Source organism: Archocentrus centrarchus, unplaced genomic scaffold (genome assembly GCF_007364275.1).
Source record: "Archocentrus centrarchus isolate MPI-CPG fArcCen1 unplaced genomic scaffold, fArcCen1 scaffold_45_ctg1, whole genome shotgun sequence".
NCBI classification, from domain to species: Eukaryota; Metazoa; Chordata; class Actinopteri; order Cichliformes; family Cichlidae; genus Archocentrus; species Archocentrus centrarchus.
Genome location: NW_022060271.1, coordinates 1527597 through 1541075, shown reverse-complemented (window position 1 = coordinate 1541075; position 13479 = coordinate 1527597). Strand labels below are relative to the sequence as shown.

Below are 13479 nucleotides of genomic sequence, written 5' to 3'. Positions count from 1 at the left end.
AGTGGACAAAAACAAACACCCACAGCATCCAGTGAGGTGTATCTGAGCGTGTTATCTCTGCATCCACCCTCGACCTCATGTTCACACAGGCTGAGCAGCCCACTCTGCCTGTGGGCCGGGGGAGTAAATGTGTCTGTGTCACCCTGCAGTGGCTGCTGGGAGTTCTCCCAGCCTCAGCTCAGAGCCATCCCTGAGCTATCATCTCTGAATGCTCAGACTGCCTAACATTACATATTTACTGACACCTGACGTGACACTGATATTTAAAGATACATTTCACACAGCAGGAGGAGGATGATCAGAGCCAAACATGGAGGCACAAGTTTAACTTCCAGCAGAAAAAGAAGCTTTTATTGGTATTCTGGGGCAAACTTGAAGAGTTTGAGTCAGACTCTGTAGTTTCTCTGTCCCTGTGAGCACTGAAAGCAAACTTAGTTTAGATAAAGCTTCAAGATGGGAGCTGAGTGAACCCACCTGGAAGACAGACTTTTATTTTGGAGAGCAAACAGAGGGAGTGAAGAACAGGACCAGAACGACAGTTTCTCAGGTATAAAACAAGTTTTAACCTCTAACAGGAGTCAGACACGAGCAGAACATCAGGCACATCTGGAGCCAGTTTTCACTTCTTCAGCAGACTTCAGTGACTCTGCCAGACGTCGTGCTTCCTGTCTACGCTCTGCGTATGAAGTGCTGCGAGTCTCTGAACCCCAGGTAGAGGCTGAAGAGCAGGTGCAGCGACTGGATGCGGTTGTTGTAGACGGGGATGTCGAGCAGGCCGCAGATGATGTCGACGTACTGCGGGAGGTCGCAGTTGAGGCGGGCGGACGGCAGCTGCAGGCGACCCAGCTGCTCCTCCAGCTCGGCCGGCCACTCCTGCATCAGGCTGTCGATGTCGGGCATCGGGCGGCCGTACTGGACGCTGGCCGGAGGCTTGGAGCGGTGCAGGGCGCTGATGCTCTCCACCCAGCTGTCCAACACCCGCGGGCTGCTCTGAGGATTGGCTACACTCGTCACCTTCTTCAGCTGCAGGAGGGAAAAGACAACAGATCACTCCCTGATGGTAACACTGATTCATATGTGTGTGTGTGTGTGTACAGGTGTGTGTGCACCTCAGTGGCTCCGTGCTGCTTGGTCTCCTCCGACAGCCACAGCGACAGCACTGTGGGGTCCGACTGCTTCACGCTGGGCTCGTCCAGAACCAGCAGCCCCAGGTTGTCCGCTTTGCCGTCGGGCCTCGGCACCTGTGGGGTGACACCGTGAGGTCACTCTTAGGTCAGAGGTCATGGTTTCTGTGCTATCAGTATGGGTGTGTTTGAACCTTGAGGAAGGCGTCGATGTCTCCCACCGCAGGGATGAAGTCCGGGATGAACGGCTTCAGGTTGTGGTCCAGCTCGATGGACTCGGGGGTGTAGCTGTGGGACAGAGGACAGAGGGTCGGGGGGGGGGGGGGGGGGGGGGGGGCTTTACTGGAGGGTCTTTAAACTTCTCTAATCAGAAGATGATCATGTGACTCCCACAAAGCCTTTCCTCCTTTATGCCAGGACTTTATTAAAGGAACATTATGCATATTAAAAATGAAACTGCAAGAAACGACAGCTGTGCTGGACTGACCAGGTCAGCCATGAGTAACTTATCAGGGCGGGTTTCTGTGAGCTGCCAGGTGTGATAAAACAGAGATGCACCGAGTTGTTGGCCACTCAGCGGCATCAGACGATTTCCAGCGACCGCCCGGTCAGCCTCCTATATGACCCACTACGAGCCGGTCCACTTCACACACTTGCACCCAGCAGTGCAGGCAGACAGTCACGTGCACACTCGAGACCACACCCACCTACTCACATTTTTGAGTAATTTCTCATGTACATCTACAGCTGAATGTTAATGAAAATGTCTGTGTGACATTTGGGACACGGAGCTTTGACTCTGAAGTGCCTTTTTTTTATACCCTTTGGGAAGAAAATGTATCGAGATCTATATCGTATATTGAACTTCAGCTGAAACATATCGATATTACTTTTGGTCCATATTGCCCAGCCCTAGTGCATCTGTAACTGTATTTAGTGTGTGTGTTTGTGTATTTCATAGAGAACCTGGCAGCAGACAGAAACCTTCCAGATTAACAGTATGAAGTGCTTTGAGACGCCTGCTGTGATTTGAGGGTCATGCAAATGGAGGGAGCTTTCCCAGAGAAACGGGCACCGGGAGACGGTCTTAAAATGCTGGAAAAAGTGTGGAAAATGGGAGCGTCGGCACGTCTGAGTTTGGCATTAAAAGTGAAAAAGAGAGCGCTGCAGTTTCCTAGTTTCCATGTTTATGGGCCCGCTCTGGAAGCAGACTCCCTGCTGCAACAGGGCAGCTCTGACTCCATTCATGCTCACAGAGGTTCTGCACTGAGGCTGGGCTCTTCTCATGGAGGACGCCTTTGATGAAGGGTTTTTATTTATAATAGGACAAAAAGACATTTTTTTTCCTCATCCCTGTCAGTTTTCCTTCACCTGTTTCCTGTTTTTCTGTTTGCTGACACAAGCGCTCCAATCTGCTGCACAGCCGCTCAAAGCCATAAATAAAATCCAGCGTTTTGGTGGGCGGTCTCCAAAGAAAGCCTTCAGCCTCAGCTGCAGTGTAAACTACCACCTATCACCAGGTTCCCGGCCGTATACGGACAGATCCCCGCTCACCGTGTGATGTACTGGAACAGCTCTTTGATATCCGTGCTGACGGGCAGGTTGGCGTAGTCGGCAGGATTGTACAGGCCTTCCGGCGCCTTGTGGGACTTTCCGTCCTCCTCGGATTCATCCTCTTCAGAGTCATCATCGTCGTCATCATCATCGTCATCCTCGTCCTCTTCTTCATCCTCCTCGTCCTCCGCCTGCCTGCCCGCGGGTTCCCTGGGCCTCCCACGGTCCTCATCGAACTCGTCGCTGCTGCTGTGGGCCGACATCAGGCTGCGAACCCTCCTGCTGCTCCTCCTCAGCTCCGCCTAAAGGTGAGGAAGCAAAAGTGGATCGTGTGAACTGAGCCCAGGTGGGGGCGCTGCAGCCAGGCTGACAAAGAGTCAGAGCTCTGTAGAGCCCAGTATTCCTTACACTTTAACTAGTAGTGACTTCATGGATTTCTTTACAAATAACATTTTAGACATTAGAGAAAAAATTATTGATAACCATCATGGGCAGTGTGGTCATAACCAAGAGATTAGAGCATGCCACAGATATTAAAGGTACTGCACTGCAGTGGCTCAAAGCTCCTTTGATCAGCCGGCTCAGCAGTGTCACCAAGTGCTGCTCATACGGCTGACTGCTGGGTTTCCTCTGTATTATTGTAGGGTCTTTACCCACAATACAAAGCGCCTTCAGGCGACTGTTTGTTGTGATTTGGTGCTATATAAATAAAAGTGAACTGAACTGAACTGAGCATGCTGGGAGTTTCATCATGGAGAATAAATCCAGAGTGCAGTGTTCAAAGTTATGATTAAAAAAAAAAGCTCCTGGCTGTTTAAAATGATTCAAAAACGATGCTCGCAGATTAACATCACTAGTTTTAGGTTTTTTTTACATTTGAAAGGTCAGGTTTGATTACCACAGGTCTCCCAGATCATCTGGAGACCTTTCCCATGAGTTTAAGATGTGAAGAAACACCAGCAGGCACCACGATCACCGGTCAAACCGGAGCTCTGTGCCCGGAGCGGGCCTGCGGACGGTACCTGGGTCTGGCTGCGGGGAGTCGGGCTGTACACGCTCGGTATATCCTCGGCGTCCGCCACCTCCAGGCTCTCGTCGTATGGCTGATTCCTCAGCAGCTGGCCTCCTCTCTCCCGGTCACTCCGCTCCATGGGAGCCCGGCGGATCTGCGGACACATTCAGACCTCCATCAGAGCCAGTTTACGGTAGCATTAGCCACCTAGCAGCTAACAAGAAGCGGCACACGGGCGAGTTTAAGCGGAGCAGCCCGCCTCAGACTGCACACACTCGGCCTGCAGAGACTCTGACCTGCCGCAGAGCCGCACTGAAGCCCGCACGTGTGTTAAATGTCTCACCTTTCCTCTGACTTCAACCAAACTCGCTTATCGGCGTCCAGCTGGCCTTTGTGGACTTTTACGTATCCTGGCAACGGGACACGCGGGGCATCATGGGTAGTGTAGTCAGAATGGGAGGAGCTGCATTTTATTATTTTATTAAACTTTGAGTTAAAGATTTACAATAGTTATTCTGTAAACAATATTAACATTACAAAATATACATATACAGCCAAGTCGATAAACACACACACACACACACACACACACACACACACATATATATATATAAAATTGTAAAAGAGTAATAATATGTCATGCTCTCTGAATACAACTTCTGTACTAAAGTATGTTTTCAGATCTACCTGGAAATCTTTCCAAAACAGAGTCACATGCACACAGTGAACAAATACATGTTCTAGTTTCTACCATGTAGTTACAAAAAGAACATTTGTCTGCTGTTCCTGATCTGGGACTGAGAGACTTCCTGATGAAGGTGTTGTTGAACTTTTTGTCCAAGATGAAGACGCCTTCATGTGTGACATTAAAGTTATTAAAAGTAACAGAGTCACACAGATCTGTACTGCATCCTGACAGAGATATGATGCCAGATGACAGAGCATTTATTACCATACTGTGCTCCTTTTGGGAGACAGGAACGCTGTATTTCTGTACAAAATTCCCATTAGAATATAAAAGCCCTTCAGGATTAAACAGCTGTTTCTGAACCAATTTTCAAAGAATAATGATTTTGTTCTGTGTGTGATGTTGACATTGTTCCATATAAAAGCGCAGCAGCAGCAGCATCTGCTTCTTTTCCCATTTCCTTACGACAGTAAGATGGGTGAGGCAGCCTAGGTGGACTCGGGGACAGAGGGAGGACATTTGCTGAATACAACAAGGGTGGAGCAGGAGGAGGAGACCGAGAGGAGGGAGGATCAGTGTGTGGGCCAAGAGCAGCTTATCCAGGGATACAATCAGTCGTGCAGCGGTGAGGAAAGCAGGGTGGAGGGCAGGAACACCAGCCTGTGGAGCATCTGTCACTGAGTGATGCTGAGCAGCAGACGGGGCTGTGTGTCATCAATATTTAATGGGCAGGATGATGATGATGATGATGATGATTTCCTCCAGCTTTATGACATCATCATCTGACCTGGGTCACCTCTCCATGCTGTAAGCCTCCTGTGAAGAATCAGGGTCTGATTTTAGGAATAAAATCATATCTCTTTGCTGTAGCTGAACGGAGGCTCTGCACAAAAAAATTAATGACTGAAACTAACAAATAAACATAAAAATAAATATATAAACTTACCAAAACTTTAAAAAGGGGGGAAAAAAATCACTCTGTTGTTAAAAATCATCATTGTGAGGAATATGCATCACATTCCTGAAATGTGATGTGATGCATGAAAACATCTTTATTATTTGCACACACCACGTCCTGAAAGGGAGCACTGAGCATGCTCAGTAAAGCTCGTTTAGTCCCACTCAGTCACAGTTTGGGTTCTTTGTGAGCAGCGCACCGTTACAGCTGTTACATGGAGGACCTGTAGAGGTCATAGTCACACTTCTGTCTGGAGAACATGACTGAAATCCACTCTAAATAACAGAGTACACACAAACAAGGCTGTCCCAGCTGTTTCTGTGGCTCCAGCCTCTCCAAGTGGAGCTATCTGAGTTTTATTGGATGGTTTCTGTGTACCTGAGAGGGAAAGGCTCCTGTGGTCCTTGGAGATAAAGAGCTCCTTACATTTGTGTCTGTTATTTTAATCCTGTCTGCTTCATGGTAAGTTTAGCTGTGAGTTATTCTCTCTGTCAGGTGCATTTTAGCCTCATTACATTTGGGAGAAAACATTCTGGACACATATCTAACTCACTGCAAACTTCCTTACACTGTAATTATGTTCTGACCTCATTTTGACTCAGTTATCTTGAGTTCAAGCGTTTCCAGGACAGCCGAGAGATATAATCTCTCCAGCGTGTCCTGGGTCTGCCCCGGGGCCTCCTCCTGGTGCCCAGAACACCTCACCCAAGAGGCATCCTAATCAGATGCTTGAACCACCTCAACTGGTTCCTCTGGATGTGGAGGAGCAGCAGCTCTACTCTGAGCACCTCCCAAATGACTGCGTTCTTCACCTTATCTGTAAGAGAGGCCAGCCACCCTTCAGAGGAAGCTCATTTCTGTTGTTTGTGATCTCATTCTTTTGGTCACTACCCAAAGTTTGTGATCATAGGTGAGGGTAGGGAGGCAGGTAGAGCGGTAAATCAACAGCTTAGAATAGAATAGAATGCCTTTATTGTCATTATACAGGATGTACAATGAGATTGGAGGGCCACTCCTGTTCAGTGCCATGTAACAGAAAATCAAACTCTCTAAAATGAAAATAAAAATATTATAAAAATATTATAATCTAGTATAATCAATATGATCAAGAGATATACAGAAAATAAACAATGTGTAAAATATACAAAAAATAGAATGTATAAAAATATATACATACATACCTACATTGGTGCATCTGTACATTGTAAGAAAGTAAATGCGTGTATATATATAATAATGGAGATGATGAATATTGCACTAGTGAATGAATACTGGATATTACACAATATAGGAATGTTAGATATTGTTCAGTATGAATAATATAATATTGCACAGAGATGTGGGTGTTGCACAGTTACGGTGGGTGAGTGTGTGAGTTCAGGGTGGTGACTGCTCTGGCGAAGAAACTGTTCTTGAGTCTGTTTGTTCTTCTGCTCCCTCTTCACCACAGACCAGTGCAGCATCATCATCACTGCAGACACAGGCCCGATCCGTCTGTCGATCTTCCCAAATCACCTGCTAAAGGTTTCAGTGGTGTTCACAGGAGGAAGAGTTTTCTTTGAAGACTCCACGTTAAACTGCGGCAGCATCTTCATTACTGCTCTGTTATCAGTCCTGTTCACTGAGAAAACGCTTGGGCACCCTGAAAGTAGGGGGGGGGGAGCATGCTGGGAAATATCACTTGTACTTCCTGACCTCGCTCTGTTCTTTGTGCTGTTTGGTGCACAGGAAGGAGTCCACCACCAGGGCAGAGCCTGAAAGGTCTGATGGGACAGTCTTTGTGTCTATGAAGGACTGTCAGCACTGTTACTGCATGAGAGTCATTAGAAGAGGCTCATAAACATCCCACTGACCTTTGGCTGCAGCTGCTGATCAGAAACTGCAACGCTGCTATTGATATGATTGATTACTGCTCTGCTTTATTTGTATTCACAGCATAGGCAGCGCTGACATACTGACTGCACTCAGCAGCACCAGGCTGATGTTACCGACCTGAGGCAGCACACTGAAGCGTTGGACGACCCTGATGAAGGTCTTCTGCTGACCGAATCACACAACTCTTCAAGTGTGGCTGGAGCTCCGCCCTCCTCACCTTGCTCTCAGTGCACCTGCCGAGAAAGTGAAGTTCTGCCAACGATGCTGCTGTTTCAGGAGTGTTTTGGCCACCTGGACGTTCATTTTTACCACAGGAGCCAGTTTGAATGTCAGAATCAAACCTTTATTTATTCATCGTATTCCAGGTGGGAATACAAAACATGAGCATCCACAGATTTAAAAATAACTCACACTTACTGTAAACGAGACTGAAACAGTTAACACCAATAAAAACTCAACAGTAAGAAATAAAAAGACTAAAAGACACAGAAATAAGAGAAAAAAAAAAAGATTAAAACCATAAGTGCAGTAAAAATGATCAGAACAAGCTAAAGCCAAAACATCCCAGAGCCTGATGTTATATTATCAATAAATCAGAGATCTTTATCTGTTGAAAAGATCCTAATGACTCAAATGAAGATGAGTCAGTCTGAACTCTTCATGATGATGAATTAAGACTGGTTTATATCAGTCTCAATTCTTAATGCTTTTGTTTCCACAGGGTTGATGGTTTGTGTTTAGTGTTTGAGTTTCTCATGCTTTCCTGGTTTTATGCAAGTATGTATACTAAAATTTAAGATGAAACTCATTTGAAAAACACTAGAACTTTAAAAAAAAAAAAAAAATTGAAGTAAATTTAATAAAATGTTATAAAATTAAAAGCTGCATTTCAGCCAGTGGAGTTGGGTTAGGGTTAGATTTTGGAGCTACTTCAGTCTTCTCCCTAATTCACCACAGTGTGTGGATTCATGTCCTTCCTGACACAACGCACGGGGATTTGTGCGTCCACAAAATACTCTTGAAAGTGTCTGAATGGAAACAGCTTCATTCTTAGCTCGACTGTTTCGAAAAACATTCTGTAAGAAACTGGTTTTAATGACACTTGAATGGGCCAGTATCATGAACGCCTCTTGCTGAGGTTGCATTTCAAGCCCAAGTCTGCTCGGGTCGGAGCGATGTAAATTTCAGAGTGAGCGGGAAAGTCCGTGCAGCTGTCCACATCCTTGTTCTTGTCTGGAGAATTTATGCTAAAATGCATCAACTACACATGCGCTCCGGGCAGCGGACTTCAGAGCAATCTAACAGGAATGAGTCCTTAGCTGTCAGCAGTCTAATCAAGACTCAAGTCTGCCTGTCCTCAGGCACTTAACTTTACCAAGGGGGGGGGTTAAAAGAAAAAAAAAAAAAAGAAAACTTCTATACATCCGGTTGCTTTCCACTCTCAGCTCTAATTTTCATTGCTCTCTTTAACTGTTTCTCTCGCCACCTGTGACCAAGGTTGTGATTATAGAGAAGACTTCGGTCAGTGAACAGCTCCCCACAGCGTTTGCAGGGGTACCCAGTGTGGGAACGCAGATGGCCTTTTAGGTTTGACTGACAAACAAATGTTTTCCCACACGTTTCACACCAGAATGGCCTCTCCCCTGTGTGACTCCGTAGGTGAAGTTGCAGACTGCTATGCTGTGAGAAACATTTTTTGCACTTGTCACACCAGTATGGTTTCTCTCCAGTGTGGCTACGCCGGTGGGATTTCATGCTGTTCAGCTGTGCAAAGGTTTTGCCACACAGGTCACAGCTGTATGGTTTCTCTCCGGTATGAAGTCGCTGATGGGCTCTTAGCGTGCCTGACTCTGTAAACCGTTTCCCACATTCTTCACAAGCATAGGGTTTCTCTCCAGTGTGAATTCGGAGGTGATTTTTCAGTGTGTTTGAAAGGGCAAAGGCTGCTCCACACTGGTCACAGCTGTAGGGTTTCTCTCCGGTGTGGATGCGCTGGTGGATTTCTAGAGCAGCTGAAGTATTGAAAGCTGCGCCGCACTGTTCACAGCTGTGCGGTTTCTCTCCTGTGTGAATTCTGTGGTGAAGCTTTAAGTTGTGTTTTGATTTGAAGGTCTTGCTGCAGTCCTGGCACCGGTGAAGCCCAAGTCCAGTCTTTTCCTTCGGTTTCTGTATACATGAGAGATGGTGTTAGATTCCAGAGAGAAACCATAAAATAAGCATTTGTGTTGCTTTACGTTGCTCTGCATTTACCAAATCTCACATTAGCAGTAGAACAAACACTGAATGACGGAAAACAGAAAACATCAGAATAGAATAAAATCTTTTTCATTTTACCCTCAAGTTGCACAACGAGATTAAAAGTGCAGTCCTTCCAGGTGCCTCAAGAAACAATAATAAAAAGTGTACTAGTTGTTGAGGATTATTTTTTACTCAATGAATAAAATAAATGTTTAAAACGTAAACTCCAGAAAATTAACAGCCATGCTGGTGATATTCGTTAAGCTCTGCACCGTTCCTTTCATCCATGGCTTTCTATACGAAAAAACATAGATATTCTTGTCCACAGTTACAGTGTCAGTGCAGAACTTGATGTAGTCCAGAACAGCTGAGGTGTACTGCTCCAGGTCCTGGTGCTTGAAGACGTCCCAGTCAGTTGTCTCAAAGCAGTCCTGCAGCTGTTGAGAGGCACCTTCAGGCCAGGTCTGAACAGTCTTGGTATTTATTCTTTTCTCTCTCAGTTTTATCAAAATTTCACCTCATTTCAGAACTTTGATTTCCTTTTTGTTCCTAATCGTAATCACTCAGCTGGCTCTCTCACTGAATGTAGTTAGTTGTGTGACAGGGCACTTTCTGATACATAAAGCATGCTCTGCCAGTTAAAAAGCAAAGTAAAAACAAATCAAGAAATCCATAAATTACTGCCTGACCACATGCCTACGTGAGCCAACCACAGCTGCTCCCCCAGCATGAAGTTTCCTGGACTGGTCTGAATGTGTAGCTATGGTAAGAGACAGATATACAACTCAGTTCAAATGTCTGGCACAGCACAAGGAAATACACTTCCAAGTGGATCATGATCCACTCTTTGGAAATACTTGGATTTGGTGAGTGATGTTAAGAACAAGTGGAATCTAAAGAGGGCTGCAGAGTCACGTCAGCACCGCAAAGCGACATAAATAACTGAAAAACACAAACTGCGGTGTAATTAATGCATGAAGGAAAGAAAACAATGCAGTGCTTTCTAACGTGAATCAGCCAAACATCAACTCAGACGTCCATAAAAGCGAGGCTGTGGATCCTGTCAGTGCCTCCATCCAGCACACTGAAATCACCAAGAAACAAGCTGGACATGCAGCGTAGTTTCATTTGGGAGAAAATGCTGTGTAAATAAAACCAGACTGATCGATATTTGCGTAAAATTAACAGAGGATGTGAATACGTGTCTGACAGCTGAGGTTCTTCTTTGGTGCCACAGAACAAAAACCTTCATTTAAAGAGTCCTGAGGGGGAGCTGAACCTTCAGCCTGCTTCTGCTCCCAGAACAAGTAATGAAAGTTACAGCCCGGCTGCAGCTCTGCGCAGAGACGCTGAAGGAGGAAGCACGCTGCCCTGGCCTCTGTACTCCTGCTGGGAACACCCCCCTACTGGGAACAGCAGGGGGGTGTTCCCAGTAGGGGGGTGTTATCAGCCTCCCACCTGATAAGGTGGGAAGCTGGAAATGACTTCTTTCCTGCACTATTCTGCATATTTTACTTAAATTTTACTTATTGCTTATGTATAGTGTATATACACGTTTTTTTAAATAACAAGGTGGTTGTAATAGAAATTTCACTGAACGTACAGTGACAATAAAGCAATCTTGTCTTATCTTATGGTTCCTTTACATGTTTTTGAGTATGATATTTAAATTAAAAGAAAAACATTTGAAATATATCAGTCTGTGTGTAATGAATGAATGAATATATAAGTTTCACTTTTTGAATGGAAGTACTGAAATAAATCAGATTTTTCATCTGTTGTGATCTATTTAAGCAGGTTTTTGGTGTTGGGACTAGAAAGGGAACATTTTGAGCCAATCGCTCCTAATGCACATAGTAATAAAATACTAATAATACGCCACATAATATTAATAAATGGGACAGCCTGTCACATTGGCCTGGGTGACCCAAACCCTGGAAGACTGGAGAACCCCCTAGATTACTGGGAAGGAAAGAAGAGTGTACATCCCACCTCCTTTAAACTGGGGGCTGCTTTTCTCAGTACCTCAGCTTCATCTGTGAAAGGGGGTTTTTGAACCCAACACAATCACGTCACCACTCTTTCCCCAATTTGTTTCCACTTTCCCCTTTGACCCCACCACTGAATCATTAAGACAGACACCATATTAGTTTAGCTTTTATGTATCAGCATCACGAACATCATTTATTCTGCTGGAAGCTTCACACACCGCCACAGCCACTCTGAGCATAATCACTCTGCCTGTTTCACACTGACTGTCCACCTGATGGCGCAGTAGAGCACATGAAGCACTGTGAAGCTTCGGCCAGTGGGATCACTGAATGGAAAGCTTCATCTCACAGCACTAGTAGTGCGTTAGGACACACTGACCTCTGGAGTCAGGATCTATCAATGATATTTGGCTGAAACACAGAGAGCAGGGATCGCTGTGAGGAAACCCGTTAACCCGGTTTGTTCTTAACGGTGGAAACTCACACACCGCATTTAATAAACGCACACGTTCTTTTCCGCATCCAAACCGAGAGCCCGCTTCCTGTAAGCCGGCGGCTCCGCGGCTCACTGACCTGCGCTCCGGTGGGGGCCGAGGAGGCTCCAGCTGCCCGCCGCTCCGAGTCTCGGTTGTTCTCCATTAGTCCGCTCCTCCAGCTGAAGGCCAGCAGCTGTGCGCTCGCTCTGGAGCAGGACACCAGCTGGAGCTTAAATAGCTCCTGCGCGCTCTCGCGAACTCGTCAAAAAGCGCGCGCCTTTCTGACTGGCTGGCTGGATAGACCGCCCCCCTTCCCGCACAGCTGATAATGACGCTGATCTCGCGATATTTGCTCACCTCCAAAAACGGCACGTCACCCGAGAGTCATTAGATACAACCTGCCGAAAAGTCATCATCATCATTATCATCCATCCATCCATCTTCTAACATCATATTCAGGGTTAGGGGGCTGCAGCCTCTCTCAGCTGACACCAGGAGGACAGAGATAGTGGATTCAAACCCAGGACCTGTGGGTGTGAGGCAGCAGGGCTGACCACTGTACCTCATCATAGTTCATATTCCGTATTTTATAAAACACCACTCATAGCTCACTCTTCATGATGCATCATTCTTTTTGTAATTCACAATTGATATTTTTGATATTGATAATATTTCATGCATCAAACAGAAATGGGTCTGATAGATAGATGAGGAGCACAGTGAGCCATTAAACTATGAATGTAAAATTATACACATACAACGGTGATGAAAACAACATGAAGAAAATATAAAATATAAAAATGTAGTTCAAGAAGAGTAACAGGCTGATAGAAGGATGGGGGGCACATACTGAGCCCCAAGTTGCTCTCGGATGTAACTGTGTCTGATGTAACTGTGGGAACATGAATGTTAGATAATAATGTAGAAGGAGGTGCTTGTAATGGGTGAATGTGCTTTGAGTGCTCATTATCAAAGTGCTAATTCAGGAACGAGTCCATCTACTTTCCCGCCTGAGGTGATAAATAAATACTTTGTGTTTTGGTACGTGTTTACGTACCGCCATCAGCTGATGGCGGTACTGTGTGACATCATACATGTGACTGTCACCCCGAGGCTTTCATCACCATCACTGGTGATTTTAACCATGTCAGTGTGGACTCCACTCTGCCAGCCTTCCAGCAGGATGTGGACTGCAGAACAGGGACAGTGGAGCTCTGGACCTCCTGCATTCAAACAGAAGAAACTGGGTTCTTGCTCAGAAACACATCATGTTTCCTTTTTGCTGCCACTTACCCCCCGGACTATAGTGATATCATTCATATGAACGCCCCTGCTCAGCTGGACTCAGTTTATCATGGGGCATCAAGATTCATAACTGGGTGTAAACCCCTAACACACCACTGTCCCTTATATTTACTGGTTAACTGGTCCTCACTGACCTCATGCAGGATGGTTCATTGGTTTCATGTTATCTATAAATCTGTTTCATATTTATCAAACTACATGCTATGTAAACAAAGTAGTCTCAGTCTGCGTTCTCAGAGACTTTTTACCTTCATTCAA

At 45.7% G+C, this 13479-nt stretch overlaps 2 protein-coding genes across 2 annotated transcripts; both read right to left on the bottom strand.

Annotated features, from left to right (window-relative positions):
• Window positions 1–329: 329 nt before the first annotated feature.
• ift46 (intraflagellar transport 46 homolog (Chlamydomonas)) lies at window positions 330–4128 on the bottom strand. Its single transcript, XM_030725026.1, has 6 exons — window positions 4034–4128; window positions 3701–3844; window positions 2679–2980; window positions 1319–1412; window positions 1110–1241; window positions 330–1023 (listed from the first exon to the last, which is right to left on the bottom strand). Exons 2-6 carry the CDS (start codon window positions 3827–3829, stop codon window positions 670–672), a joined length of 1011 nt encoding a protein of 336 aa, XP_030580886.1. The 5' UTR covers window positions 3830–3844; window positions 4034–4128; the 3' UTR covers window positions 330–669.
• Window positions 4129–8595: 4467 nt separating this feature from the next.
• On the bottom strand, window positions 8596–12094 carry LOC115777192 (zinc finger protein 239-like). Its single transcript, XM_030725028.1, has 2 exons — window positions 12014–12094; window positions 8596–9377 (listed from the first exon to the last, which is right to left on the bottom strand). Exons 1-2 carry the CDS (start codon window positions 12077–12079, stop codon window positions 8628–8630), a joined length of 816 nt encoding a protein of 271 aa, XP_030580888.1. The 5' UTR covers window positions 12080–12094; the 3' UTR covers window positions 8596–8627.
• Between the last annotated feature and the right edge of the window lie 1385 nt (window positions 12095–13479).

Bases quoted from the DNA above. Each gene is read 5' to 3' on its own strand.
- LOC115777192 (XM_030725028.1), bottom strand. From the start codon at position 12,079: ATGGAGAACAACCGAGACTCGGAGCGGCGGGCAGCTGGAGCCTCCTCG. The intron at 9,378-12,013 runs GTCAGTGAGCCG...TCATGTATACAG, and splicing joins CGGCCCCCACCGGAGCGCAG to AAACCGAAGGAAAAGACTGG.
- ift46 (XM_030725026.1), bottom strand. From the start codon at position 3,829: ATGGAGCGGAGTGACCGGGAGAGAGGAGGCCAGCTGCTGAGGAATCAG. The intron at 1,413-2,678 runs GTGAGCGGGGAT...TCTGTCCCACAG, and splicing joins CTGTTCCAGTACATCACACG to CTACACCCCCGAGTCCATCG. The intron at 1,242-1,318 runs GTTCAAACACAC...GTCACCCCACAG, and splicing joins ACATCGACGCCTTCCTCAAG to GTGCCGAGGCCCGACGGCAA.